Source organism: Pocillopora damicornis, chromosome 11, assembly GCF_964200805.1.
Source record: "Pocillopora damicornis chromosome 11, jaPocDami1.2, whole genome shotgun sequence".
Taxonomy (NCBI): Eukaryota; Metazoa; Cnidaria; class Anthozoa; order Scleractinia; family Pocilloporidae; genus Pocillopora; species Pocillopora damicornis.
In genome coordinates this window covers 14948850-14975067 of record NC_142680.1, presented here as the reverse complement: position 1 = coordinate 14975067, position 26218 = coordinate 14948850, and the positions used below count along the sequence as shown (strand labels likewise).

General features: G+C 38.8%; 1 protein-coding gene and 1 non-coding gene across 9 annotated transcripts in view; one reads left to right on the top strand and one right to left on the bottom strand.

Annotated features, from left to right (window-relative positions):
• Window positions 1–46: 46 nt before the first annotated feature.
• Window positions 47–26218, bottom strand: part of LOC113668655 (tyrosine-protein phosphatase Lar) — a 66788-nt gene continuing 40616 nt past the window's right edge. For all 8 annotated transcript variants that reach the window (XM_089187977.1, XM_089187984.1, XM_089187978.1 and 5 more), the window contains 33 exons: window positions 25259–25537; window positions 21473–21766; window positions 20882–21127; window positions 20062–20346; window positions 19465–19749; window positions 18742–19023; window positions 18476–18623; window positions 17752–17897; window positions 14815–15017; window positions 13921–14254; window positions 12620–13015; window positions 12097–12390; window positions 11614–11717; window positions 10924–11243; window positions 10103–10382; window positions 9525–9570; window positions 9179–9329; window positions 8889–8986; window positions 8196–8293; window positions 7771–7858; window positions 7260–7336; window positions 6937–6973; window positions 6708–6805; window positions 6280–6399; window positions 5713–5867; window positions 5117–5252; window positions 4674–4917; window positions 4111–4187; window positions 3621–3755; window positions 3192–3317; window positions 2835–2986; window positions 2464–2599; window positions 47–2144 (listed from right to left, as the gene is read on the bottom strand). In XM_089187977.1, coding sequence (XP_089044103.1) covers window positions 2076–2144; window positions 2464–2599; window positions 2835–2986; window positions 3192–3317; window positions 3621–3755; window positions 4111–4187; window positions 4674–4917; window positions 5117–5252; window positions 5713–5867; window positions 6280–6399; window positions 6708–6805; window positions 6937–6973; window positions 7260–7336; window positions 7771–7858; window positions 8196–8293; window positions 8889–8986; window positions 9179–9329; window positions 9525–9570; window positions 10103–10382; window positions 10924–11243; window positions 11614–11717; window positions 12097–12390; window positions 12620–13015; window positions 13921–14254; window positions 14815–15017; window positions 17752–17897; window positions 18476–18623; window positions 18742–19023; window positions 19465–19749; window positions 20062–20346; window positions 20882–21127; window positions 21473–21766; window positions 25259–25537 — 5939 coding nt within the window. In that variant the 3' untranslated portion in view covers window positions 47–2075. The remainder of the gene's footprint in view (window positions 2145–2463; window positions 2600–2834; window positions 2987–3191; window positions 3318–3620; window positions 3756–4110; window positions 4188–4673; window positions 4918–5116; window positions 5253–5712; window positions 5868–6279; window positions 6400–6707; window positions 6806–6936; window positions 6974–7259; window positions 7337–7770; window positions 7859–8195; window positions 8294–8888; window positions 8987–9178; window positions 9330–9524; window positions 9571–10102; window positions 10383–10923; window positions 11244–11613; window positions 11718–12096; window positions 12391–12619; window positions 13016–13920; window positions 14255–14814; window positions 15018–17751; window positions 17898–18475; window positions 18624–18741; window positions 19024–19464; window positions 19750–20061; window positions 20347–20881; window positions 21128–21472; window positions 21767–25258; window positions 25538–26218) is intronic.
• Window positions 5432–5504, top strand: Trnak-cuu (transfer RNA lysine (anticodon CUU)). Its single transcript has one exon. It is a non-coding gene; the product is annotated as a tRNA-Lys (tRNA).

Genomic DNA, 26218 nt, shown 5'->3' with positions numbered 1-26218 from the left:
CCAAGTCTGCACCGCCTACGGGGAAGGTATGAAGCTCATTCATAAAGAGATTTTAAATTTTTCTTTATTGTTCATTGTAAAAAAATATAATTCTCTCTATCTATACACTGGATTATCTACACTTAGAGAGTTAAAAATTCATCTGTCAACTATAAATCTAAACGAAAAATTCTGTTTGGCACATAAATACTTGATGCATTGGTATGATATCTCAGCGGCCTGAACTCTTAGTTCTAAAATAAGGGAAATTTGGCATTTCTAAAAGCGAACTGACAAACGATCTTAAAACTTAAAACGCATTTGTCGGTAATTCGATTTGATTAAAACGGTTAAAAGCAGCTAAAGCAAGAGGATCAGTTTGGAAATTGCACCCTTAATTATTCGTTATTCCATAGTTTCATAATTGGCAAACTAAAATAGATTCCAAAGTAACGTGTACTTTCACGGGAAATCATTCGGTGAGAAAATTAAAAGATTTCAATGGGGTTTTAGCTTGTGGGCGTAAAAATTGATAAACTTTAACCGGTGGAGGTAAAAAAAGTTAACCGTAAAAAAAAGAAAAAAAATTCGAAAGAAAGTAAAATATCAGCCGTTAGACGTAAATTGGCCAAAGTTTTAACCGTTAGCTGTAAAAGCCATTACTCCATTGAAACCATCAGATTAGTGAACAAAAGATTATACGAAGAGCTGCTCGCGTTTGGTGCTCACATTGTTGGGGTCTAAACTCATTAATAGCGTTTAAAATTATGAGGAGAGGACGATTCCTAAACGCCAAGACTTCCCACCTTTTCTAATTTGTCTCAAGGAAGACGGGAACCTATTTGTAAAAGTTGCCTCACTTTACGGGATAAAAATTATGTAATACCGGCATCGATATATCAATTTTGCGATTAAATATGAAGAAATAACTCCCACCTAAAAAAACTATAAAAAAATTAGTCTCGTATCACGCATGGATATAATTAAGAGACAGGGTTTATGGGTAGAGTGATACACTCGATAACAAGAGATGCAGCGGTTATGTTAAATGAATAAATTTTTCAAAAATTAAAAAATCAAAGGATTCCTCCGGGCAAAAATTCATTCATTCAAGATAGCAGCCGTATCAAGTATTATGGGCAATATTTAAGATTATCATTCGATGAAAACAAAGTTGATCAAAAATGATTTTAAAAAAAATTGTTGCCTTAGAGCCGACGTAAGAATCATGAATGAGCGCTTTGAATCATGTTAATTAATGCTGATGTAAAAATATCCATAAAATATTTAAATTTCAAGATGTATCCAGCTTACAACTCCAGAAGACTTCCACATCCCTTTAAAAAAAAAATATCTCATAACCTCAACAAAAATTAAAAGGATTGCCTGTTTTGGCATAAATATTTCTTAAGTTGACGCTCTTTTAAACGCTACGAAAATGAAATAGATTATTAGCTTCTAATATAAAAATTGGCCTCGAAAGCTAAACTTCTTCTTCACCAAAAAGCATTTCAAGGTGATTTTATCTAAGCGACCCAAATTTTAAAAACTTTTTTTCGTCAATGTATTGCGACCATTAGAACTGTCTATTTTTTTTTTAATATATAAATTTTCTTATTGAGCGTCAACATCTATGCCACTTTTCTCATACTTTTCCATACCCTCCGTTTCGTAGTCAATGTCTTTTCACTTTAAATCTCGAGAAATTGACTTCAATTCTCTCCGATGCTCCTCTCTTATCAAACTACTGATAGCTCTGGCATCCATTAAAATAAATGTACCAATATTCACGGATTAGATACTGTGTTTACGCTTCGTCACAAATCCTGTTTCCATGTCTAGGTTGGCTTCGAAACGAAAGCTCATCTAGGCGATCCATGCTAATCTTTTACTCTCGCCCACATTCATTTTCGGGATTGTACATTTACCATCCAACCATGGTGAACTTTTCCAATTCTTGCCGGTTGCGACATGTTTGGGAGATGTAATAATTGCGGTTTTTGTAGCTATGATTTCCTACATATTTGCATTCTACCTTGCGAAAGGAGTTATTGCAAGTTTTCATTACAAATTGTCGGCTCACACTCCATGATTTCTCACACGGCGTAATGGTCGAACGAGCTGAGGTATTCTAATGCTCTTTGGTAACAGAATAGGTATTGTTCCTGATGGAGGAAGAAGCAAGAAAATATCAGAGATGCGCATTTCTTAACGTTCACTTACTTGTAAGTCAGTGAATCAGTCAGTCGGTCGGTCGGTCGGTAGGTCGAACAGTCAGTAATTCCGTCAACTTTAGTCAAACAATCAGTCTGTCAGTCCGACAGCCAGCTAGTCAGTCAGGGAGTCGGTTATTACCCAGACACGTAATGTAAATGAAATCTTCGACGAGAAGCAAAAAAGGCAGTTGAATTTGAAACAGCAAAATTTTCACTCTCAAAGGCAAGTTCACAAAATATAAAATAAGTACAGATCTTCCATACAAACCTTATTTTGAATCATGTTTGGCCTCTGCGTTCTAAGAAGTTTCACCGTCTGGAACAAATCTACCACTCCCTCAGAGCGCATGCGCTCTAGCACGATAGAAAGGGCGCAGAATACTCCAGTTCTACCAACACCATCACTAAGATAAAAAACAAGCGTTACGTGTGTAAATATCAAGTTAATTCCACGAGATAAATTCCATCAAGATAACTCTGGTATTTATACATATCGGAACTTTGGCCGACTCTGAGAGGTTTGTGAAACGTGAAAAGGCCGTAAGTAATTGTTGACTTTCCGCTCGGGAATGGCAAACCTTTCTGTTCCCACTATACCTGAGATTCAGTGCAATGGAAAATATCCTTAACTTCATTTACCTGCAGTGCACTGTGATGGGGCCTTCTTCCTCTTGCTGTTCGTATGTTCTTTGTATTTGGCCTATTAACTCCAAGATACCCTCACCGCTCTTGGGGACACTTTCGGTCCATCCGTGAAAGTGGAACTGTTTTATGTTTCGTACATTGTCGTTCTATGAAATAAAGAGTGACAAAGATGAAATTGGAAGCAATATTCATTTTCTTGGTTAATCGTGTTCATCGTATTAAATAATACCACCTTAACTCAATCATAAGACACGGACCTTGATGCCCTCAGGGTGCACGACATTTCCTCGAGCCAAATATTTTCCCGCCCGGAGCTTTTACTCAGTCATTAAGTGCAGAACATTTACTTACCATGATATCTTTAACCTTGAATTCTCTGATAACAAACTGAGGAAATTCTTGTTCAGACACAGGATCCACTATATAATACTGGTGCTTTGCGGAGCGATCAGTCGGCCAGTACTGGTAACAACGCTCCTAATGGGGGAGACGTGAGGAAGTTAAATGCAATAGCAATGATAAATTCACAACTTTTAGAAATAATAAAGTCTTACATAACCTAGTACAGGTTGCTACGAGCAGCGTCATTTGGTCAGAAGTTTAAGCAACACCATAAGGAGATAATGTAGTTGACTAAATTAGTATTCATAAATTGTAATAATTATGCAGGTCGTGCATAAATTTTTCAAAGCCCACCAATAAGCAAAGCCGTTACTGGGTGACTTTCCAAATTAATTCATATCAGTAATTATGCTCATCCATAAATTATTTTTAGCATACCCTGTCTCCTTCGTAAAGCTGCGTCAACATGACGACGATGTTTGAGTTATGTTCCATTAACATTCTCCAAAAGTCATCCACGGTTTCCTGCAAAGGACCCTGCGTGGCGATGTAAGCACCTCTCTGACGATAGCCCTGGAAAGAAAATTGATAATTCTGAATTAGACGAGGTTACACTCTCGCCTCATAGTTTTACGGTCAAAACTTATCTTGGTCTCTGATACATGAATGGATGCTTGTCCAATACAGTTTATCCCCTAACCCTACCCCTCTTTCCCTCCCCCCAGCATTTTGTCAGACTTCTCTGACAGTTCGCCCGTACCCATTTATACTCCTGACCGGAATGAGGCACTGTGAGAATACAGCAGGAGAGAAGAGACCAACGGGTTGGAAACACATCATGTGATCCAGTACTCAATGAGCTCAATCCGAAGAAAACAAGAACTCATGGAGAAACAGGAAACCCAGACAAATTGTTCGTGGTACTCACGTCAATGTAACTTGCGTTAATGTAGTCAGAGCCTTCGATGCCGCGAGTAGATATCAACTGCACTCTTGTTGATTCGTCTGTTGCAAAGAAAAGAAGAAAAGAAGAAAAGCATTAGGGCTGCACTCAACACAGGCAAGTATTTATTGCAACTCGAGTTGTTTTGCGACGAAAATGTTTTCTTTCTCTCTTTTTTCTCCTTAAATCCCTGATGCAAGGCAAAACGAGAGCGTCTACAGACAGAGAAGACTAACGTGGGTTGGAAGAAACGATTTTTTTGAAGATCATTGAATTGTTGAGGGAGTTGTTATTAGCGAAGCTTAAGCTTCGCCTAAAAGTAACCGTTTTTATTTTGGCTTGAATTGTCATCCATTGCAGCTTTTCTTCTTCCTCGTGTATCTCATGAGAAATGTTGCTACAATAATTGGTCTTCAAAATTTTCACCAGAGTGGAGGTGATTTTTGAAAGATATTGAAATAAAAGGAAGTAATGCAGGCTTTTAATGAAAACATTGACCTATCGGTGAACGATAAAAATTACTTTACCAGCCTGAGCTAGTCTCTTACATGGTAAAATGTTGGCCAATCTGTTTTTTGATCTGTTATGTGTCAGACTTCCTGTTCCCTGCTTCAGTCGGCGAGCTTGATTTGGGTTACTAAGCTTTCTGAATTCCTCCGCTAAACCGGCCGTTCCGCCTTCCGAAGGTTCTGTGAGTCGCTTAATGTGTTGCACAAGGTTCCTCGCATGAACTTCTGTATTGCCGCAGGATACTGCTTCAAGGAGTGCGTCGTGAATAAAGATGTATTGTTCCTTAAAAAATATAAGGGTAACACTAAGGAATAAAGGACTTTTTCCGTATTTACGTCGCTTTATCTTATCACGTGTGGGGTTATAATAATTTTAAATAGTTATGCAAACTCGACACGCTGATGAGCCCGAAACGTGTTTCAGTTGTAAAATTCTCCAGTTTTAGCATCTCAATGTCAAAGATGTTTGCATTTGAACTTACCTCGTTCTGGACCATGAAGTTACGTTGGGTTCTTAGCACAGTCACGTGTCCATATATGTCGACGGTATTTTCATGTTTCACTCTTTCTAGCATGGAGTCAATGACGATGAAGCAGGCTGTTCTACCAACACCACCACTGTTACAAACAAGAAAGAATAATGTTTTTGTTGTATTAGCTTACTTTAAGTCGTTTTCCCAGTAGAAAGGCACTGTGGAAACATAATTCTCTTTTTTAGAAGTTACACAAATTAATTCAGGTTACCAACCAATTTAACGTAACAGAAAATGCCAAAAGATTTTTTTAGTTATCCACCAGCCCGACTAGCTCAGTCGGTAGAGCATGAGACTCTTAATCTCAGGGTCGTGGGTTCGAGCCCCACGTTGGGCGGCTCCCTCTTTTTCCTTTCTTTTTTTTTTAGCATTTTTCGAAGTAAATTAAGAAGGTTTTATAAACTAAGCTTAACTCTCACCAGTTCTATTTTTAACATAACTTATTCGATATTTCATTTAGAGAAAGTTCCGATAAGGATAACCTCCGCTGTTTACTTCATAAATTTTTGTACAAAATAAACATCATAATGTTATTTGGTAATTACCTGCAGTGCACCACTATGGGGCCTGCGTCTGTAGGATTATAGAAACGGACTCTTCTGAGGAATGCAAGGAAGGGAGTAGGGTGGGGTGGGACACTATGATCAGGCCAGCCAGCGAACTGGAAATGTTTCACTTCTCTGGGCTGCGGGGCTCCCTCCTGAAAATTTTGAAGGATGAAAATGAGTAAGAGAAGACCATTTCCTTTAACAACCAATTTCTATTAAAAATATTCAACAAAAACTTCATTTAATAAAGCAACTTTCAACAGAATTTTCTACGGTTTTTTGGCAAAAGAACCGTTCACAACGAAAATTGGTTGCTTTATGCATGACTAAAAAAAGACTGCCTAAAGCACTCATTAGGGGAAACTTGCTGATAAGAGTTTGCTTTGAACTCTTTCCATCTATTTGCTAATCATCTTTGCGGACAAAACGTTTAAGAAACGCTCCTTGTCTAAATACTGTCACATCAGTTTTCTAAGCAACAAGACTTGGTAAGGAAAAGCATATAGTATCAGTCCATCTAAACTGCTAAGGAACATTTCTGATTCAAAATTTGCTATTAAAGACCTTGCATATCTGTAGCGTTGTAATTGTGTAATTGGCAAACTCAATCCAGTCTGTTACTGTAACTTCAATATCACCATACAATTCAGCCCCGTCGGTGGGCCAATACTGTTCGCATTTTATCTGCAGAACAAAAAGGAAGACAAGGTTATATGAAATTTTCACAAACTGATCATTCTTCACGCACAGGAGGTTTGAGTCGTGGTGTTGTATTCCTGAACGACAAAGTCGGTACATTTTCCAAAAATTATCTCGCCAAGCCTTAAAGTAACTTTTGTTTAACCAAGGACTTAATCAAAAATTTATCTTAAAAGTTTCTTCCCCTCTTCCACTCCCTTGTTATGCATAATTCTTCCAGGACACTAAAGAACTCTGAAAATTCCACCAAGAGAATTACAAAAAGTAATGATTAAAAATAAAATGTGTCTCACCTTTCCTCTTTCTTCTAGTTCTGTAAGCATGACAATTGTAAACGTTTTGTGTTCCCAGATCATTCGCCAAAAGTCCTCGATTGTTTCTTCAAGAGGACCTGTTGAAAAACGAAAAAAAGTAATGAAGAGAGGTTTTTTTTTTCATTTTTGCATCTGCATTGTTTTTCTACAGAGCCATTTAAACGAATATTACATCAATCTAGAGACCATACAAAAATCTTTAATTTACCTTGTGTGGCAATATACGCGTTTTCTTTGCGGTATCCCTGCAAAACAATAACAGGAATTCAGATTTGAAATGTTTTTCATTGACGGCGCACGTCCAAACCACTAGTTCTTGGTTCCTCTATGATTCAGATTGTGACAACACTTCTTCCCATTTTTGAGCATTTTCACGATGCATGTGACATTAAGAACATTTTAGTTTGCTTGTTTGTTTGTCTGTTTTGTTGTATTTCGCTTTAACAAGCACTACAGAGTCAGACTAGGTACAGAAAGCCGAGGTTAAGAGGTGAAATTCTCAGAGGTGAGTTTTGATGACGAAACACTTACGTCACAGAAATTAGCGTTGATGTAATCGGAGCCCACGATACCATCTACTATTGACAAGTGTACACGGGAATGGTCGTCTGAAAGAGAAAAAAAACGTTTATCTGGTTTGCAATGCGAGAAAAATAGTATCAATAAGTGATTGGTAAAGGAAACTCGTGCCACCTTCTCAATCAATCAGATTCAAAACTAAAACCAGGCTCGATTTGGTCACTCCTGTTTTCCCATGTTTCACGCAGTTTATCTGCTTTTACTTAGAGTCTATAGGGTAATGATGATGTCAACCTTCGCTGCAATTGACTTTTGTAATTAGTTTGGTTTTGGATCTTCGCAACTCAAGTTAAAACTTCTCCAAGAATCCAAGTTAGGGTAATAAAGTCGCACAGGCCTCAAGTGTTGCATTTGATTGGCAAAAACACTCTGAATCATCGACAAAGTGAGGCGATCCAAAATTAGCGCAATTTCGGATTGTTGTCGGTAGAAAACTGCTCTATCTTTCATTCATTCTACTTACAAGCAACAATGTTGGGATAACGGTTCTTTGATTTATTACACTCCTGTGATGAGGCTTCAGAAGTAAAGGTTTCTCCTGGTTCAATTGACTGCAACAGAAAAGAAGAAGAAATTAAGGCAATCCTCCACTACAAGAAAAATCTTGCTCATGAAGAGTTCGCGTTGAAGGCAGGAAAGCACCTGAAAGCCGAAGGCCGAGTTGGCAAATGTGTTTAATTTGTTTAAAACCTTCGTGAGTTAAAGGGACTTAAAAATTAGACAGCATTAAAACCATTGGGATGGCAGCTTATCACAGACAAGGGGTCCTGAAGCTCTATAAGGGAGAGCTTATCAGAGGGGGACTTATTAAAAAAAACGGTGGTGCGTAACAGCAAAGGTGGCTTCGAAGAGAGAAGGCGTTTGCAGTATATAGGAAACTGAAATTACCTCGTATTCGTGCAAAAATTTAGAATTCCTTTCAGCTTTTAAGCTATTGTTGTGATTGAGAAGCTCGGAGACAGGGATTGGAGGATGGTCCATCATGGCTGTGAATACAAGCATCACACAATTAGTTGAAGTTCTTCCATTTAAACGGCGGTACAATGGCTAATATTACTCGTGAAGAGATTACACTTTTGAGTCCCCTTACAGATTGATGTATATAACTGAACAAATCAACTAAGTCTTTCTAGAATATATATAAAGAAAGCCGTTTTTTTTTCTCAGATTTTAATTTGATGTTGCCTTACGTAACAAAATCAACACAACCATGAGAATTATCATGGTAGTGTTGATTTTTGGTAGTGTCGATAAAATATCGCTTAAGAGCTTTCACGTAATCACACGTTTGAGTTTCATCCACGGACTTTGACTTAAAACCCAGTTGTGCCTGGTGAAAATCATTTTCATGAGAGTTTACTACGGGGTCTTTAACAATTGTTCCGTTCACAGTATAGAAGGTCTGATTTACACTTTTATTCACCGCAGCGTTTGAATACATTTAAGAGTTTCATGCCAAAAAGAAACTCAGATTTCGGGCGTTTTTTCTTAGTGATTATTTCGGTACAAAATGTTTTAATAAATCTATCATTTAAAAAAAAGAAAAAGAAAAACTGGATACATTTTTGATAAAAAAAATACCTGGTGTTTGGATCGTCATTCTCTTCATTTCTACAGGATCTGATGGTTCTGCTTTATCATCATCCAAAGATTTGGACTTTTTACTTTTTCTTTTTCTCCTAAAATACAAAGAAAGTCACAAGCTCAATCATAATTATTGCCTCATAGAAATCCTTACAACTACGGATCTAAGAGTAACAATTTCCAACGAACGGTTTACAGAGATCATTTAACTCATCTATTCCTAAAGTATATTCTTTTCCGAACGCTCCATACCTATCAAACAACAACAACAACAAAAATGATTTTACCTTCTACAAACAACGACTGCAATAACAATGATCGCGGTAAGCAAGATTAAAGCGGCGACTGGGATGATTATAAACATCATGTTTAGTCCTCCTCCGGCGTGTTCCTCCGGGTCCTGCACAGCACCAGTAGAACCCCCCTTTGAACTGTCACCTGATTTAAAAAGAGGACGTTTGACGGAATTAATACCTTCAATACTCATTTTCCTACACAGGACGTGGAAAAGGAACATTTTCCTTCTGAAAGGAAATTCTCAACGGTCTTGCCATAAAAATGTAACTCGCCCCAAGCGCCTGCCTGTATAAGACCTCTTATCCGAAGTACTCTAAGAGTGCGGATTGCACTTACCGAACTTTACAGGTGTTACAAATGGACTCGATGTATACAACACGTCCTGTAGATGAGAAAAAGAGAAAGAAAAAACTTCATATTTGTTTGTATGTTGCAAATAAACGTTACTTCCGAAGATGCGGGAAGCTCTCTTCGAAAAGTTTCCTCGGTAAAATAATGACAACGATAATACTTATCATCATCATTGTGATCTTGGAAAATCAAAAAAAATTTTTAGGTGTAAAGGTCAGTGATACATCATTGAAGGCCACGCATGAGTCAATTGGGCAGAATAAGACATGAAAATGAGATGGATCAATATCAGTATCTGGTTAACTGCCCACCTACCCCTCCCCTAACCCAACAACAGTCTATTGATAACAAGTTAGGGTTAATGTTGGGTTAGGGGAGGGGTAGATGGGCAGTTTCCCAGATACTGATATTGATCCAATGAGATTATGAATCATAAATATGACAACCAACCCCTCTCCCCAGTCCTTCCTCTCCTCCCACTTTTCTTTTAAATTATATCTTTTTTTCTTACCCTCCCTCCCTCCCCTCCCCCACCTGTGCACAGTTATATCACACATACGTACCCCTTTGTTGCTTTTCACATAAGCTCTTGTAAACATCGTATAGTAAGATCCCTTGGTCAGCTTTTTATTGTAGTAACCATAAAGATTCTTGAAGCTCTCATCTCCCACGTTGAATGTTGTCGGTAGTTCTGATGGGCTGAATTTTGCGGCGATGTAAGGCTCTTCGTTGTTACTCTCGGCCTCTCTCTTTCGCCTCAGTTCTCCGAAGAAGTCATCCGGGGATTTGTCTTTGGGAAGCTGATTGCTTTTGCCCAGTGGCACAACGATCACTACGTAATGGCTGCACGAAAACAACAAGAAGTTTTAACGGACTGATGACCATGTTTCACGAAAGTTATGTATTTCATCTCGCTTTCGAGTTTTTATACGTTCTTATCACGCTTTTCTTGCTTATAACGTTCAAAGCTCTGAATGTGAAAGCGATCTTTGCAGTAATGAACACTACTTAAGCAGCTTTACGGGTTCATTTGGAACCAACATAATGATCAGCTCCCAGTTGCCTTGTTAGCTCAGTTGGTAGAGTGCTAAACCGGCATCGCAGAGGTCATGGGTTTAAATCCCGTACAGGTCTGAATCTTTTTTCTGACATTATTTTCACTACTGCTTAAGTGGTGCTCGCTTCTGTGAAGATCGCTTCCATATTTATTTCTTCCGCAGTTTACATGTACGATTTTTTAGATTTTTACAGTCGCATGTTCTTAACTATAATCATCTGTCTGCTAAACAATGCAGTGACTTAGTTACATTGCTAAAGTTTACAAATTAATTGAGACACTCAAAATATACCTATACAGAAAAAGTAAAATTAATTTTTCCTCTACCTGATTGGTCCATTTCTCTCTGACGCAGCCTCCAATTTCATGGGCAAATACTCATTTGAACTTTTTTCCTCGATGATGACGGGTCTTGTCAGAGCTGGAGGTTTACCCGTGTCGGTTTTTAGTGTTAAAGTTGTACTTGGCCCCTCGCCCATGGAATTAACCGCTGACAATTCTATCTTGTAGGTTGTGTGGGGAACAAGTCCTTTTAGGGTGTGCGATTGAAGACCGGGCGAGACAGCGTCCAGCTTCACATCGCGAATGTGAGAGAGCTGTTTCCGTTCGCCTTTCTCCGTGTAGGATTTCGTGCCGGAATATGTTATCTGAAAGAAGACCGATCAAAAGTTTTGAGAAAATATAGATGAGGAGCATGGGGTACCATAGGTAATACATAAATACATAAATTTAAGGGGCACACCTGGAAGAAGAGAAAGTATCCCTTGAACGAGGGCGCCGAATAAGTGAACGTCACAGATAAATAAGTTTTACATAGGAGTATTCAACAATATTTCCGTTTTACTTTTATCCTGTCTTTTTTTTAAGCTTTCAGAAGTATCTCATGGAAGAAGTTTGGAGTTCAGTTTCCCAGCCGGAGACTAATGTTTCGTAGCGATCTTGCTAGACTGGCCCATTGAGACTACGCATGCGCAATGCGCCACGGCTATGTTTAGACGAAAAGTGCTGAAACAGTACCTTATATTTGGTTATTCCTGCATCCGTAACTGGGGGTTTCCAGTTCAGTACTACCAAGTCGCTACCTTTAGACTCGAATTGCAGATCTCGGCAAGATTCTGGCACTGAAAATGAACACAAACAATAAGGCTAAAACCCACAGACCGCACGAATGGACTTAAGCTGTTTCGTTCCTTTCTAGCATTCGTCGAAGGGATAGAAACTGTTTCAAGCTCCGGAACACTTAACAAATGATAAATATACAACTGTAACAGCATTTAAACAGACACTACTAAGGCTACGCTAAACTCGTTGTGTTTAGCAAAACGGTCAATTATCAATGTCCAGAGGCAATCTAGCTCCAAAGGCCTGTTTGGACCTTAGTTCCCACTGCCTCGATATAAAATGCAGGTCGCGTAAGGGTTCCTGATTCCCTAACCCATGGAAACGAGATTGCCTGAACGCTAGACTCATTCGGAAGCAATGTCGGGGTTTTTTACTTACGGTCGTATTTCAAGGTCTTTACGAAGATTGGCGAAGAATAATTGCCGGTGCCAACCAACGTCTCAGCGGCGACACGAATCCAGTACTTCGTGTCACGTGACAGGGCCTTTAAGGTTGCTCGAAGTCCCTTGACTCCTCTAGAACTCCATTGGGAGAGGGGAAGCTTCACAGCATCCGAATAGATTACTAGATAACTCAACACTTCGCCGTTTGGAGACTGGGGCGGTTGCCATGATATTGTAATAGCGTCAGTGCTTCGGGCTACTTCCAAGAGGCCGCGAGGAGGACTGGGAACTAAAAACAATGCAGGTAATTAAGACATGCGGATTTTAAAAAGGAGGAGAGGGGACTGGGGTTGCCCCATGTAAGGTTTTCAATGACTCGTTCCATTTCCTCTAATTAAGGTGTTATTTTGATATTCAGCAAAGTATGGAAATTATTTAACGAACAATAAAGAAACTGTCTCGTAATCATCAGAAACAACTTTAAAGGTTTTTTTCAAGAATTTAAAAACAGGACCTACCTCCTTCATTTGTTTTCTCGACAACAGGGCGACTCAAGGGCCCAGGACCCTTCAAGCCAAGGGCTCGGACTCGAATCTCATACTCAATGAACATTCTGAGCCCCGTTAGGAGCGCTTGCGTTTGGTTCGGGTTGGTGATATTTTTAACTCCCACCCGTCTCTTCCGTTTAAGCGGGTTGTATACCACAGTATACCCAATAAGAGGTCCATTACGTTGCCACTTGTCCGGCTCTAGCCAAGTTACACGAATTTCAGTTGATGAAACCGCCTGAGACCTGACCTGAAGAGGGGGTCCTGTTGGGGGACCCGGAGGCATTTGAACCCAAATTGGTGTTTCTGGTGACCAGCCGGCTGTACTTTGTATAGAGACTTTGAACAGATACCACACCCCTAAGTCTGCAGATAGAATAGAGAGAGATCAATTTACGGAGAATAATAATCAAGAAAGCAACAGTGAAAGCAAAAAGACTTGAAAATGGCTAACAAAGGGCTGACGAACTGACCGACCGATTGCTCGACCAACTAACCAAACAAGCGAAAACCAAAGTTGTTATAATGGATGACTGCCCAACGTGACAAACTTTAAAATGCAAGTTAATGAATGAGCAGACGGCTTTGGGATAGGTAGACAAAAGGGGAATGTCGAACGCGAAAGCAGGCAGCACTTTTTCGCCCACAACAGCGTCCTACTAGCTAGTGAAACTAGATTATCTTTGTAAATAGAATAAGAAAGAGGGAAAGTTTTGAGCTTGGTAAAGAAGTAGAGAAAGATGTCAGGAAAAAAAAATTCTAAGTGCCCATGAGGACTCAGAGTTTTTCCTTTGTCCCACACTCCTGACAAGACGAAAAAACATCTTTCTCTAGATTATCTTTCATTTTATCTTTGACAGAAATAGGAAGGGAAAGAACACAACACAAATACTCTAAAAACTCCCAAGCCGCATCCTTGACAGGAAACTAAATAAAACAATGGAGTTTATGTTCGCGGGCACAGAAATGTTTTGGGTCTGACTCAGAGTCACTTTGGCACAAGCCGTCAGGCGAGGGTTAAAATAAGTGCTGAGATGGGCCAAAACATATAAATGCCCAAGAACATAAACTGTAATACTATTATCATCACTTTGGAAGACATTTAGAAAATGATTTGAGAAAACAAAATTAAATCAAAACATTCTAGACAATCACATGACCGTGCGAACAGGCACAAATACATGTAAGCCCGAAAAACTCGCCACAGTGCCCAACAAAGCACTAATATACAGGGTTACTACCCCAACCGACTTGTGCGATGACAGACTCACCAAGCTCTTTAAACAAATGTTGCTTGGTTTGAGGAGGAAACGGCATTTCTTTCAGTTTGACTTTAGAATGATCCCGTCCACGGAGATTGTGCAAAGACTTCCCATACCGCAACCTATAGGACAAGATATTAGGGGCTGCTGTGAACCATTTAATCGTAACGTCAGTCCCTGAAGAGGAAGAGCCCGCTTTGCCAGTAACGTATGGTGCATCCGGTGGCTTGGGTAAGGTCTTCGCAAGCACTGAAATGCTTCGCTCTCCGTCTCCTTTATTCGAGTAGGCTGAAACTTCTATTTCGTACGTTGAATCAGGATCAAGTTTAGTTAACATAAGGGACTGTTGATAGACAGGAGAAAAAAACAGGTGTAAATATCTCAATAAAGCAATGTGAGATTGTGATCAGTATTTTAGTTGTTTCCTTTAACATGCGAATTTACCCCAAACCCGAAAGGAAATCTTAAAATATTCAGTTTCCAAACTGTTTGTTGAGTTCCCATAACTGTGTTCGACGCAGGAGAACATATACAACTCATGTCAGTTTTCAGTCCCGTGGGTTTTATGAGATCCTGAGGGGTAACCAGGCCATTTCAGCTTTTCGACGCCATCTTGGGCAGACTGACACATATGGTCTCGATCTCATGCAGGTATCCAGACTTGCTTCGATGCGGTCTGGATTCCATTGGAAGCTGGGTGGTTAAATTGGAACCATTTGATCGAAAGAAATAACTTACTACAGAGTAGAACTGTGAGTCAAGCCATCATACAATGTTGGCAAGTTTAATTAATCACATGATGGAAATTACATCGCAGAGACAAAATATCCATCCCTATGAAATGTCCAACAACCTTCACCAATCCATAATTAGTACTAATAAATAATTCTTCTTTTTACTCACCAATTGATGTTCGGAAGCAGTAAATTTAACTTGAGTTTGCTCGGGTGGAATCAGTTCTTTACCAAGATCATCGACTTTTGTATAGAATACAACATAGCCTCGGATACGTCCACCCTGCGACTGCAGTGGGGCTGACCAGCGGACTCTGATAGCAGTCGAATTCAGCACATCGCACTTGAGATGACGAGGCGCTTCCCTGGGAACTGAACCAAAAAAAAAAAGGATGGTAGATTGTGAGAAGTGAAAATGCTTTTTACCCCGAAAAGATAATCAAGATTCAAGCCCACATATTTCTTTGAAATACACGTCCTTGAGTCAGTTTTTTCCCTCTTTGTGTTTGGAAATCCTGAGAAAGACTGCCCCCCCCCCCCCCCATATTACAGAGTACATGGGTATATCGATAGAGCGCAATTTTGAACAAGACCTCAGTTTGAAGAGCCATGAACGAGAAAGGAATGGAACTTATACTCTTAATTTGAACCCTTTTTTCGTAAGAGTTAACTTCAACTTTCAAGCAAAACTTTTTTTGAAGATCAAAGATGTAATTACAATCAACAGCACCATACGTATTTATGGTAATAGGTTTCTAAAAGGTCATCAATCGTATAGAAACACATTGTATTGTAGATTTTATTCCGTCTCTCGATATGAATTGTCTCCAGGAAGAGAGTTCCACTGCGTATTTAGTTTAGTTTCGATGCATCTCCACAGCGCGAGTGACAAGCCCCTGATATTCATTTCAAAAATTCAGTCATTCAAAAGCGTGCCAAATAATAAGACTGCAGAAGAAGTGTGCTGTTTATAATCAGTGAGTGAAATGGTACACGTTTCCGACGCGATTTCATTACGCAAACAAATGAAGCCCGTTTAAAATGAGTACATCGACTTTAAGATTTAGCAATGGAAACTTCAAGCAGGTCAATTTCTTGAAGTGTAATAACCGTCAAAATATTTATTAAAACAACAACAGCCAGCACGAATGTGATGATGCCCAACTTCAAGCACATGCTGAATTCATCGCCAGAGAATTCTTTTAGCAGAAACTGCTCATCGACAAGAGCTTTAGGGAAAGACAAGGAGACAAAAGCCGGTCGAATTTTGTAGACTATATGCTTCAGTGTCTAATCTAACACACATTCTAGGGCTGATCATTAAAAAGGAATCAGAAAGGACGCTGCGTAACGCTTACATGACCTTCCATAATGATTGAATAAATTAACATGGATTATTGAGTAACACTGAACCAACAATTACTCGCAACTGATACACAGGAATCTTTGGCATAATAGGATTAAATATGATTGAATCGACAGATTAAATCGCCGATAATTACACTAAATACTTTAAGGTTTGATTATAAGATAATACTTCCGTTGAAAACCGAAAAAACGTTAACAAGATTTCTTTCGGTCTCCCCTTTCGATTGTAAAATGATACTCCTCCGCAAGAACAGAGAACAGGACACAAGGTGTTTGCATATTGTCAAAATTTTAGCACCTTAAACATGCTTTTAACCTTGAAACAAAAACGTCCCCATATTTGAACTTCTTGAACTTGGCAGCTTTTCAAGTAAGAAGTCTTTCATTTAATCCCATTAAGTATAATAATTTAACCGGATTCTATAAACAGTTAAAAGGATTAAGTTGATTCTTCTAAGCAAGGCCGACGACCTTGCAAAGAGTGCATCTTTTTTCAGCCATGAATTAGGGCCAAAAACGGAAGATACGGTATTAAATCCCTAAAAAATATTTACAACCGTAGGCGCGTTTCACTCCAGCAAAGGGACAGGATAAACCGGGATTTGATTTCATCCCAACAAATCTTCTAAGTTGATATGATCCATCATTATTTACGCCTATCTTTAAACAAACTAAGCTGCTTGAATATTAAGACCATGGAAGAGGTTCCTGAACGTGTCCATTTTTATAAAATGTTTAAAGATAGACGTGCACTTAGTGACGTTCTTCTGAGTGATGAACCTCAGAATATAGCAGTATGCCAGTATCTTCACCTCTGCTTAAGTTTTTGTTTGTTCTCCGTTATATTGAAGTGAAATTCCAAACGATGTCTCAAATTTGCATATTGGCAATGCGACGAGGTCAGTGGTCAAATTACTAATCCTCTTAAGGAAAGTTCTAGCAATTATTTTCGCCAACGTCAACTTTTCTTAATTTAAAACAGGCAAAAAAACATGGTCGCCCCATTTCAAATACGGAGCGTTAAAACAATCAGAACCCACGACTCTTCAAAAATTGAACAAGCCTAGCAGCAAATGCGTTTCCACTTCCGGTCCTTTTTACCGCTTTTAACCGAAGTGAAATTTTACCACAGTAGGCAGTAATGTCGCAATCTGATTGGCTTATTTGCCGTTGGCTGCGCCTCGTGAGCCCATAACATTTTGACCACTGTCATGACGAATATCGTTTTCGATAAAAGTAAAGACCACGCTAAAGCACTGTCAATTTGTTCATCGACAATGGAATGGTATTCTACGTTAGAGCCAATTTGAATCCCAGTAAGGGTAGAAGAAAAATAGAACAGTCGAAGAACCAGAGCTACTGTTAACCCCGGCTCTGACTCCCAAGATCCGCCAAGAAATTCTCTATACTAACTGACATACATTTCCTTGTTAATTAAAAAGGAGAATTTGGTGTTTTATGGACATATCACCCTTAGACGTCTTTTTTTATCATTTATTCGTGGGAAATTGTCTTGATATTACTAGAGAGTTAACCCTTCGACTGCCAAGAGTGACTAGAATCTAATTTCTCCTTACAATATCACCCCTGAATCAAACATTAAGGTTACGAGAATGAAGGAAATGATCACCAATTCAGAAGCTCTTTATTGCTACACAAATTCTATAGAGAACAATATGGAGAAAATGCATACTGATGTTGGGGAGTGAAAGGTTAATAGAAAAGTAAATAAACTTACTGTCTTCCTCTGTGGTGAAGTTGTGCTTGCTAGACCTCGGCCCAGGCCCAACTGACGTACTCGCTGTCACCCAGACAAAGTACGTGGTATACTTCTTTAGATTGTGTAGACGGACAGATAATTTATTTCCATCAACAGTCAAAAAACTGCAAAGGTAAGAAGAAAGTGTCAGCTGTTTATTTTTTACTTTGGTATGCTTCACTGATAGTATTTCTGTTAGTCGGATACGTCAGTTTGTGGGTATTTTTTAATCTGTCTGTCTGTCTTCACTCTGTCTGTCTTGTCTATCAGTCCGTCCGTCCATCTGTCTTTCTGCTTCTCTCTCTCTGTCAGTTTTTCCACTGTGGCCTTTCCCTACATTCAGGCAGTTCGGGAAGCCGCTCGGAAAACTCTAGAAAAAAAAATTATCTTCCAGATCGGTACTATTAATCCCCACGGTATCACCGAGTGCTTTTCATTCAACTAAGTTATTCTTGTTTTCTCGTCACCATATTCCCACCAATAGCGTGGCTCCATTTTCAGCATATCAACCCACACACAACCCACAACTCCTCCAATCTACACTTCTTTCTTTGCTTGTCAGTTTTATTAATTTTTCTCGTTGTTTTTTTCTTAATTTAGCTGCTTGGTGATTTGTATGCTGAATTTCACTTCTATCAACAGTGTTCGACGCGATTATTGGAAAGTAGAAAAGAGAAGTATTTGATAGAGTTTCAGAACTCACGTTGCTTGTTCTCCTTTTTCTCTGTACTTGATGGTGTAGTTTGTTATTCGTCCATTGCGATGGGAAAGTGGAGGGGGATCCCAGCTGATCTCAAGACTAGTCGGCTCCACGCTGGTGCTGCTAATGTTAGCTGGAGGTGCACTGGGAACTAAAAAAGGAAATAAAACAATTTTAACTTGCTAACCCTTGCACTTTCAAGATTAGAAAACTAATATCAATTGTTCGTTAACTTTTCACTCTCAGCGAATAGAAGAGTATTTTTTTACCGTCTTCCAATGTTTTCACAACCTTGGCGAACGACAATGGCCCAACATCACTAGATCTGGCGGCCACTTGGATCCGGTAGTTGGTGTGTGGATGAAGTTCTCGTATCTCGTAAGCAAATACGTCATTTGCAACTGTGTAAGTGTTTGCAGTATCGCGTGACTTGTTGCAATAAACCTCATACACGTATATACCATTTCCAGTGTAAGTCGGAGCCTTCCATGTGACTTGAATCGATCTTGGTGACAGCACTTTAACACGAACATTTTTAGGCTGCCCAGGCGCTGAAGAAAAAAAAAATCATTAACTCTAGATCTGGATGCGATTTGCACTGCGATTTGTACTTTGTACAAGGTTTTTTTGATATTCTACGTTAACATTTATTGCCTATGTGCATGTATTAGTTCTAAGTAATTCCTCAGGGTATTGGTAATATGTTACTCTCCTATGAAGTCTCCACAATATACGTCCCTGATTTCTATATTCACATTTTTTGTCTAGCTGAGCATGCGTAAGTTCCAAGTGACTCCTTGTGATGCATTTAACATTTTATATGGTCAAGAGAAAAGATTCCTTAAAGAAAACTGCAATGACTCTTACACGACCTTTCAAATGGACTGAATATATTAACATGGATTACTGCGTTCCATTGAATTACTAGCTACTCGCTGATCATTAACATTTTCAAATTTTTAAAAATCCGCAGGTTACAAATTATATCCTACCTCCCTTTGAAGTTTTTACAGCATACGTCCCTGAGTAAGGCCCCTCACCAACGCTATTGTACGCATATAATGTGTAATAGTAAGTGGTCTTTTTCTGTAATCCTCTCACTATCATTTCGTTCTCTCCTGACACCCTGTATAGCCATTTTCCTTTTAAATTAGTAGTCAGGTACAAGCGGTATCCTGTTAAGCGACCATTTGGCTGACTGGGTGGTAGCCATGTCGCTTTGAATGATGTGTCGGAGATTCCCCACGCTTGAACGTTTGTTGGTGGTGTTCCAGGAGCTAAGAAGTGAAGCAGATGCTAATTTAACATTACATGTACAATTCGAACTTCATGCACATGGTTTTAATATCAGAGGTAGGGATAGTGAGAGCACATGCCTCTCCCCCAGTGGCCTGGGTGGGCTTAAGTCTCTGCCAGTCTTGAGGAACTGGTCTGATATCCTGAAAAAAATTATCTCCGGGATTGCCTCTTCGTTAGAATCATTTGTCTTTTATAAATGTATCAGTCATGCTGGGGGAAGCCCTCTCTCGATCCAGTTCCTTTGCAAAAAAATTTTACGGAAAAAAGAAACACTTTGAATAGTGACATACCTTTTTCCAACGTTGTCATTTCAGCCAAAGGGCTAGGTTTGCTTAATCCTATGTTATTCACGGCAAAAACTCGGAACTGATAAGTAGTATAGGGCTCCAGGTTATCAAGTGTCGTAAAAGTTCGCCCACGAATGTCCTTTACCAGAATCCACTTGCTAGCGCTCTTTTCACGGTAATATAGAATGTAAGAATCTATTGAGTGATTTCCAGTGGGTTGCCAAGTAACGGTGATCGAATGAGCGGTTCTCTGAGTCCCAGTGGGTTTAGTCGGAGTGAATGGCACCTCTGAAAAACAAGTGAAGGAAAACTTTATAATCTATTTAAGGGATTTGGTTTCTCCACAGCGGTGCTTCTCGTGAGATTAATAGAATTGCTTAAAGACCTGAAATAAGAAGTTGGAACCATGGCATACGGACGAAGACTTCCTCAGGGAACATTCCTGACTTCAAAGGGATCTAAGTCCCAAAACGGTACAATCACCTGTTCAAATCATGCTTCACCAAATATTATTTCTTGGCTTCTTAAATCAAATATGCACACAAATCACTCTTGCCGATGTTATTACGGTTCCCTTTCAAAGCAGAATTTTATTTCGAATGGGAATTGATTGTAAAAATCGCGTCAAGGTGGAAGCGACGGTAATCCAGTCGCAGTTTCAACGGAGACAATTTTAAATTATTTTTCTGGAACTATTTACCTTTTTTACTCATTTGTAACTGTTACGTCTTTTCTTCTTCTTAAGGAGAGAGTCTTAAAGGGATATTGGAACAATAAAGCGTTCAAGGTCAAGACGAGTAGACTTTTTTTTTTTAAGACTTACTTCTAACAGTAACAGAAGTAGAAGCTCGAGAACTTCCTACGAGGTTTTCTGCAATGCATGTGTAGTTACCAGACTTCTGGATATTTTCAATGGTCAACATGCCATAACCCACATTTACTCCTTTATGCTCCCAGCCGATAGATGGCTGTGGGGTGCCTGTTGCTGTGCAGTTTAGGTGGACATCTGTCTCTGGGTTGACTGTGATAGGCATAGGGGGTTTGGTGATGACTGGCTTCGTGTTAACCACTTTAAAGAAAAACGCAGACGTCAGAATGTAAATCATAGCTAGAATAAGTATGATCATGGAAATGAAGCGTTAGCACCATTATAAAGTTTAATACAATTTTCCTTGTATCCGCAATGACAGACATCACTGCGAATTTCCTCCCATCAACAGCAGGTTACCAGTCCTACTCTAAGGTAGAGAAAGGCACTTTTAACAAGAAACGTATTTTCCAAAACCATATGTGATTGGTTCCATCAAACGCTAACCTTGGGTTTGGCAAAGAATCATTAAGCCACTCATCACACTTGCAGGACTTCAGCGCCGCCTGCCTTATCACTATGTATAAATATAAATCTCAAACCAACCTATGTGCAAGAGTCTTGCTTGTCTGCTATAAGTCATTCCCAAACTGTTGGTCGCAACACAAACAAACAGTGAAGTATCTGAGGAATTCGCGTTTGAAAATTTTAAAGCTCCTGGTCTGGGTATGCTGATCCTTGGGTCAGATAAGTCGACAGGCTTCGAATCTCTTAGCCATGATATTACTGGGGCTGGGTTCCCTGTGGCCCCACAGTCAAATGTAGCACTTCCTCCACTGACGACCCGCTGAAATGTGGGTTCTTTGCTTATTTTTGGATATCCTGGCGGTGGACTGCGCGCTAGAGATATTTTCGAGAAGAACATTGTATTCTATTAAACACAGACCCATATCTAATGGATTAGAAGATGCTTACTTTATCAGAAATTAGCAAATGTTTCCGGAAGACTGAAGAGGTCAAACGCGGGTAAGGATGGACAATAGCCTGGCCATTGGTAATGAGCAAGGCAGTTAACTCGGTGAGATGCGAAACAACAGCGCGCGCACATGACGCGTTCTGTCCATTTACAAAAGCATGACGAGTTAACTGTCCCTTCAACTGTCCTATTTAACTTTCCTATTACGAGCATGACGCGTACACTGTCCTATTAGTGCTCAAATCGGGCTGGTGATAACCAGTCAAGTTCGAGAATTTTTTTATAGTTTCGATTATCGAGATTACGAGGTAACCAAGTTTTAAAATTTCGGGGCAAAAGTCTTTTTACTTCTGATTTCAATCACCTCGATTACATAGAATTTGGAAAAAGAAGCGTTTGGTTCTAAGTAAGGTAGATTCATGCGTCCGTTTTTCTACGGTATGTAATCTGGTGAAGGGCTAATACCAGAAACGTCAGCTTTGAAATTCTTTATAGTGGCCAATTAACATTACCAACTGAGTTGATACAACCAAATTTATCTTGCTCTATTCCCCCACCGAAACAGCACCACAGTTTCTTTAGAAACTTACCCACTCTATTCATTAACCTGGATTGAGTTTGATACACGACAATGAATTTTACGTCTTGTCGCTAAAACAGAGCACGAAATTGACGATAAAGGTCGTTAGACTTGTTATCAGTTAACGTGATTTACATTAATGAGTAGAAGTTAAAAATATCCCACTACTGTGGGAGAGAAGTGACAAATAAAAAGTAAACTGAAAACCAATTGGGATTTTGATGATATTTTGTCTACCATTGTGGCTACTTCCTGTGGGTAAAACAAACTCTTGAACAGCTATCTAGGGGGGTTTGTCTGCGGAAATTGACAATCTTAAGGACGTCTTTGACTTGGAACACACAAGGATGGATAAGAGAGCACGGGTTTTCTTAAAACTACAGGCTTCGAAAGTATATTCGACTTTGTAAGGCAGATATTAAAATCCCAAATTTTGAACAGCTTGTCATAATCGTACCATCAAAATACGATTTAAGGAACACCGTAGCAATTAAATTTACTTCTGGAGCTGACAGATCTATGGTATAACTCTAGATAGATGCATGTAGATGAATCACTGTATTATCCAATTTTTCGGGTGGGATCACATCGAGTAAAAACGAAAAAAGGAAAAAAAGACACGCAAAGAAAAACAAAACTAGCGTAAACTTAAAGCAAGCATTTGTTCGGTGAAACCTAAATCAACGCTCTGTCTATGCTGATTTGCGTGACTTCCTGTTTATCTTTCGATAAGGTAAAAAGTAAAGGAGATATTTAATGTGTAATTACCAAAAGGTGTCTCATTACTTACTGTAAACAAGTAGAGAAATACATAAGGCAAACCCGTGAGACTTATTTACCAAGCATTTAAACAACAGTAAACTTTAATAAAGGCTTTCTAAAGAACTCCACAACAGATAACAATAGGACAGATGGCTTCACACGAACGATGTCAAATATTTACAGAACAAGGGAGTCCTTACGAAAATTTACTTGTTACTAAAACAAATTGCACTGCAAAGAACTAAACCACATAAGGTTCTTTGAAAGTCAATAATTACTAGAAAGTACTTGTAAAAAGGAAATGAAAAAGAGCTCGAATAACAGAAACTAAAGAACAGAAAGTGTATTGATGGTACAGCTAATATGGTGACGTTGGAACAGTATCTTCCAAAGCTAAGGAACATTCACGAATTCTTCTCGACAACCGTGGCATTCAGTAACTGTATACTGATAAATTGTGATAAATTGGTGAAATAGTAAAAAATTTAAAATAATAATAATTATATATATATATATATATATATATATATATATATATATATATAAGTGAAAGAATCAAAGAGGACGCATCGATTCTCTGTTACTCAGAGTTTCGCGCCTAAGCGCTCGTCAGGAGGAGCGTTTAGGCGCGAAACTCTGGGTAACAGAGAATCGATGCGTCCTCTTTGATTCTTTCACTTATATATACTCAGCTCTGCTACCACAGCATTGAGCACTTTATGCCAAGGTAGACTCTACCCCCACATTTATATATATATATATATATATATATATATATATATATATATATATATATATATAGAAAGGAATAAGTCGCCTGTTACAAATAACGCATAGACTGTTTTCGCTCAGCATATGACATTCCTACCACAAAAAAGGCTTCTGCAAAATCATTTGTTGGCCATATGAACTACAATGTAATTTCACCAAGAAAATATGCGATAGAACTTATCTAAACATGTAGATTGACTAAATTACACTAGGTGTTAAATACAACTCCTGACTTAAAATGCGTTGAATCGAATGTCAGACATCGCACACTTTCGACACAGTTGTTATAATAACTCTTTTGGTTCTGTGTAAACAACCCCCAGATAAATTTCGCTTCACAATACCCATTCGTAGTAAACGTTTTGACTGAGCCGGAAGTCATAGTTTATCCGAAAATTAAATTTGTAATGTAGTCAAGTTTCACCTTCACCAACACTTTTAAGAGAGTCACACGGTTTCAATGTACTGTATGCTTTAAAAAAGCGGATTAAAAGCTTCGTGGTGGTCTGGTTTTGTTTTCTAGTTGTTTTGTTTGGTCTCTTGCATGTTTTTGCTGTTTCGTGTTCCTATCTGTTCCACTGGTACGGTTACAAGTCTTTGGACATGCTACAAATCATGACGGTTACATGTCAATCAAGCATTCCGCCGACCGCTTTGAGTTCATTGCTCCATAACCCAGGGGTTTCCCCGTTAGTTTTGGACGCAAACGCGGGTTCATTACAATAATCCTCTCCGAGGTAAAAAATTACTTGGATAAGGTTTTAAAAAATGAGGAAGAGAGAAATAATATCTTTTTTTCCTTATAGTACTGGTCCGAAAACGGTTCACCGAAGGTACTTTTTTTCAACATATAGCCACAATGTGCCTACTCAGGACAACGTTGAAATTAAATTAATTGAGGTGACATTTTTAAAGTTTTACTGAAGTGAAGCTGGTGTAAAATCATCGGTAGACTACAAATCTGAAGTAACAAAAGCTGGAAGAATGCTCTCTGCAATCAACTCTGACTAAGAATCCAAGTTCAACTTTTTTCATACTGTGCTTGCTATCTAACATTTTTTTAATAAAAGAAAACGATATTTCATATAAAAGTTTAAGGTCAGATCATCAAAACATACATGTATTTACCAAAAGGTTACAACTTGCAACGATACCACCCAATTGTAAAATTAAGTTATCAAAAATTTTTCCAGTTGCCATTATGACCAAAATGGTGGAGGCATGAAGCAGTCTGCATACATTGTACAAAAACATGTACACGTTACGCTTACATACTATAACTAATGAATGACCACAGACTCACGTTTGTAAACTTTCAACCAAGCTTTTCGTGACCGCGCCATACCATTCACATTGGAAGCAACGCACTCGTAGTAGGCTTCATGATCGACTTGCCTCAGACGTATTTTTATCACTTCACCATCTGGGATGGTCATCTTGCTGATTCTAAAACTCTTAGCCAAAACTGTTCCATTCTTGTACCATGTGATGATTGGGTTTGGTATCCCTGTAACTCTGCATACTATGTGAACAAACTTTCTTTCGACACCTCCATTTGGGGCTTCCAAGATGGCTGTTGGAGCTGTTTACCAAAAAATCATAGAACTAAATGTTAGAAAAAGTAAATGAAAATGATTCTATGCATTACACATACTTGACAGGTGTAGGTGATGCACTAACTGATATTTTTTTTATTCTCATTACTTGTCTTCTTGATATTGTATTAAAGAAGTGAGGAGAAATTCTGTCTTGGTCACTCAAGGGAGTTAAAGATAGATATCACTGAGCACAAGTCAAGACAATGCTTTGTAGCCCTCACAATCAGATTATTAGAATTGATGTTGCTGAAAATAAAAGTGAATGCAATAGTGATTTGCTATAATGAACACAACTTAATCAGTAAGGAAAATAATGCCTGAAAAAGATTCAGGCCTGTATGGAAGTTGAACCCCCACGCTCTGGGGTACCATTGCAATGCTGTACCAATTGACCCAACAAGCTCAAACAAATGGAAGCATTGTGTTGCATTTTTCCTTAGGCAAGGTCTCAGAAGATGGTACTCTTTACCTAAAAATTACCTATGGGCTTTACTGTAGACATCCAATGGCACTAATTAAGAATCAAGTGATTCCTATAACCACTCAATTGAATTCACCTTTTAGGCTTTAGATTTCATGTGTAATATCCTGTGATTTTGATGTAAAAAAAACTGGGAAAGTTCAAACATTGAGTTAACCATCCACTACTTCGGTTTCAGCATTTT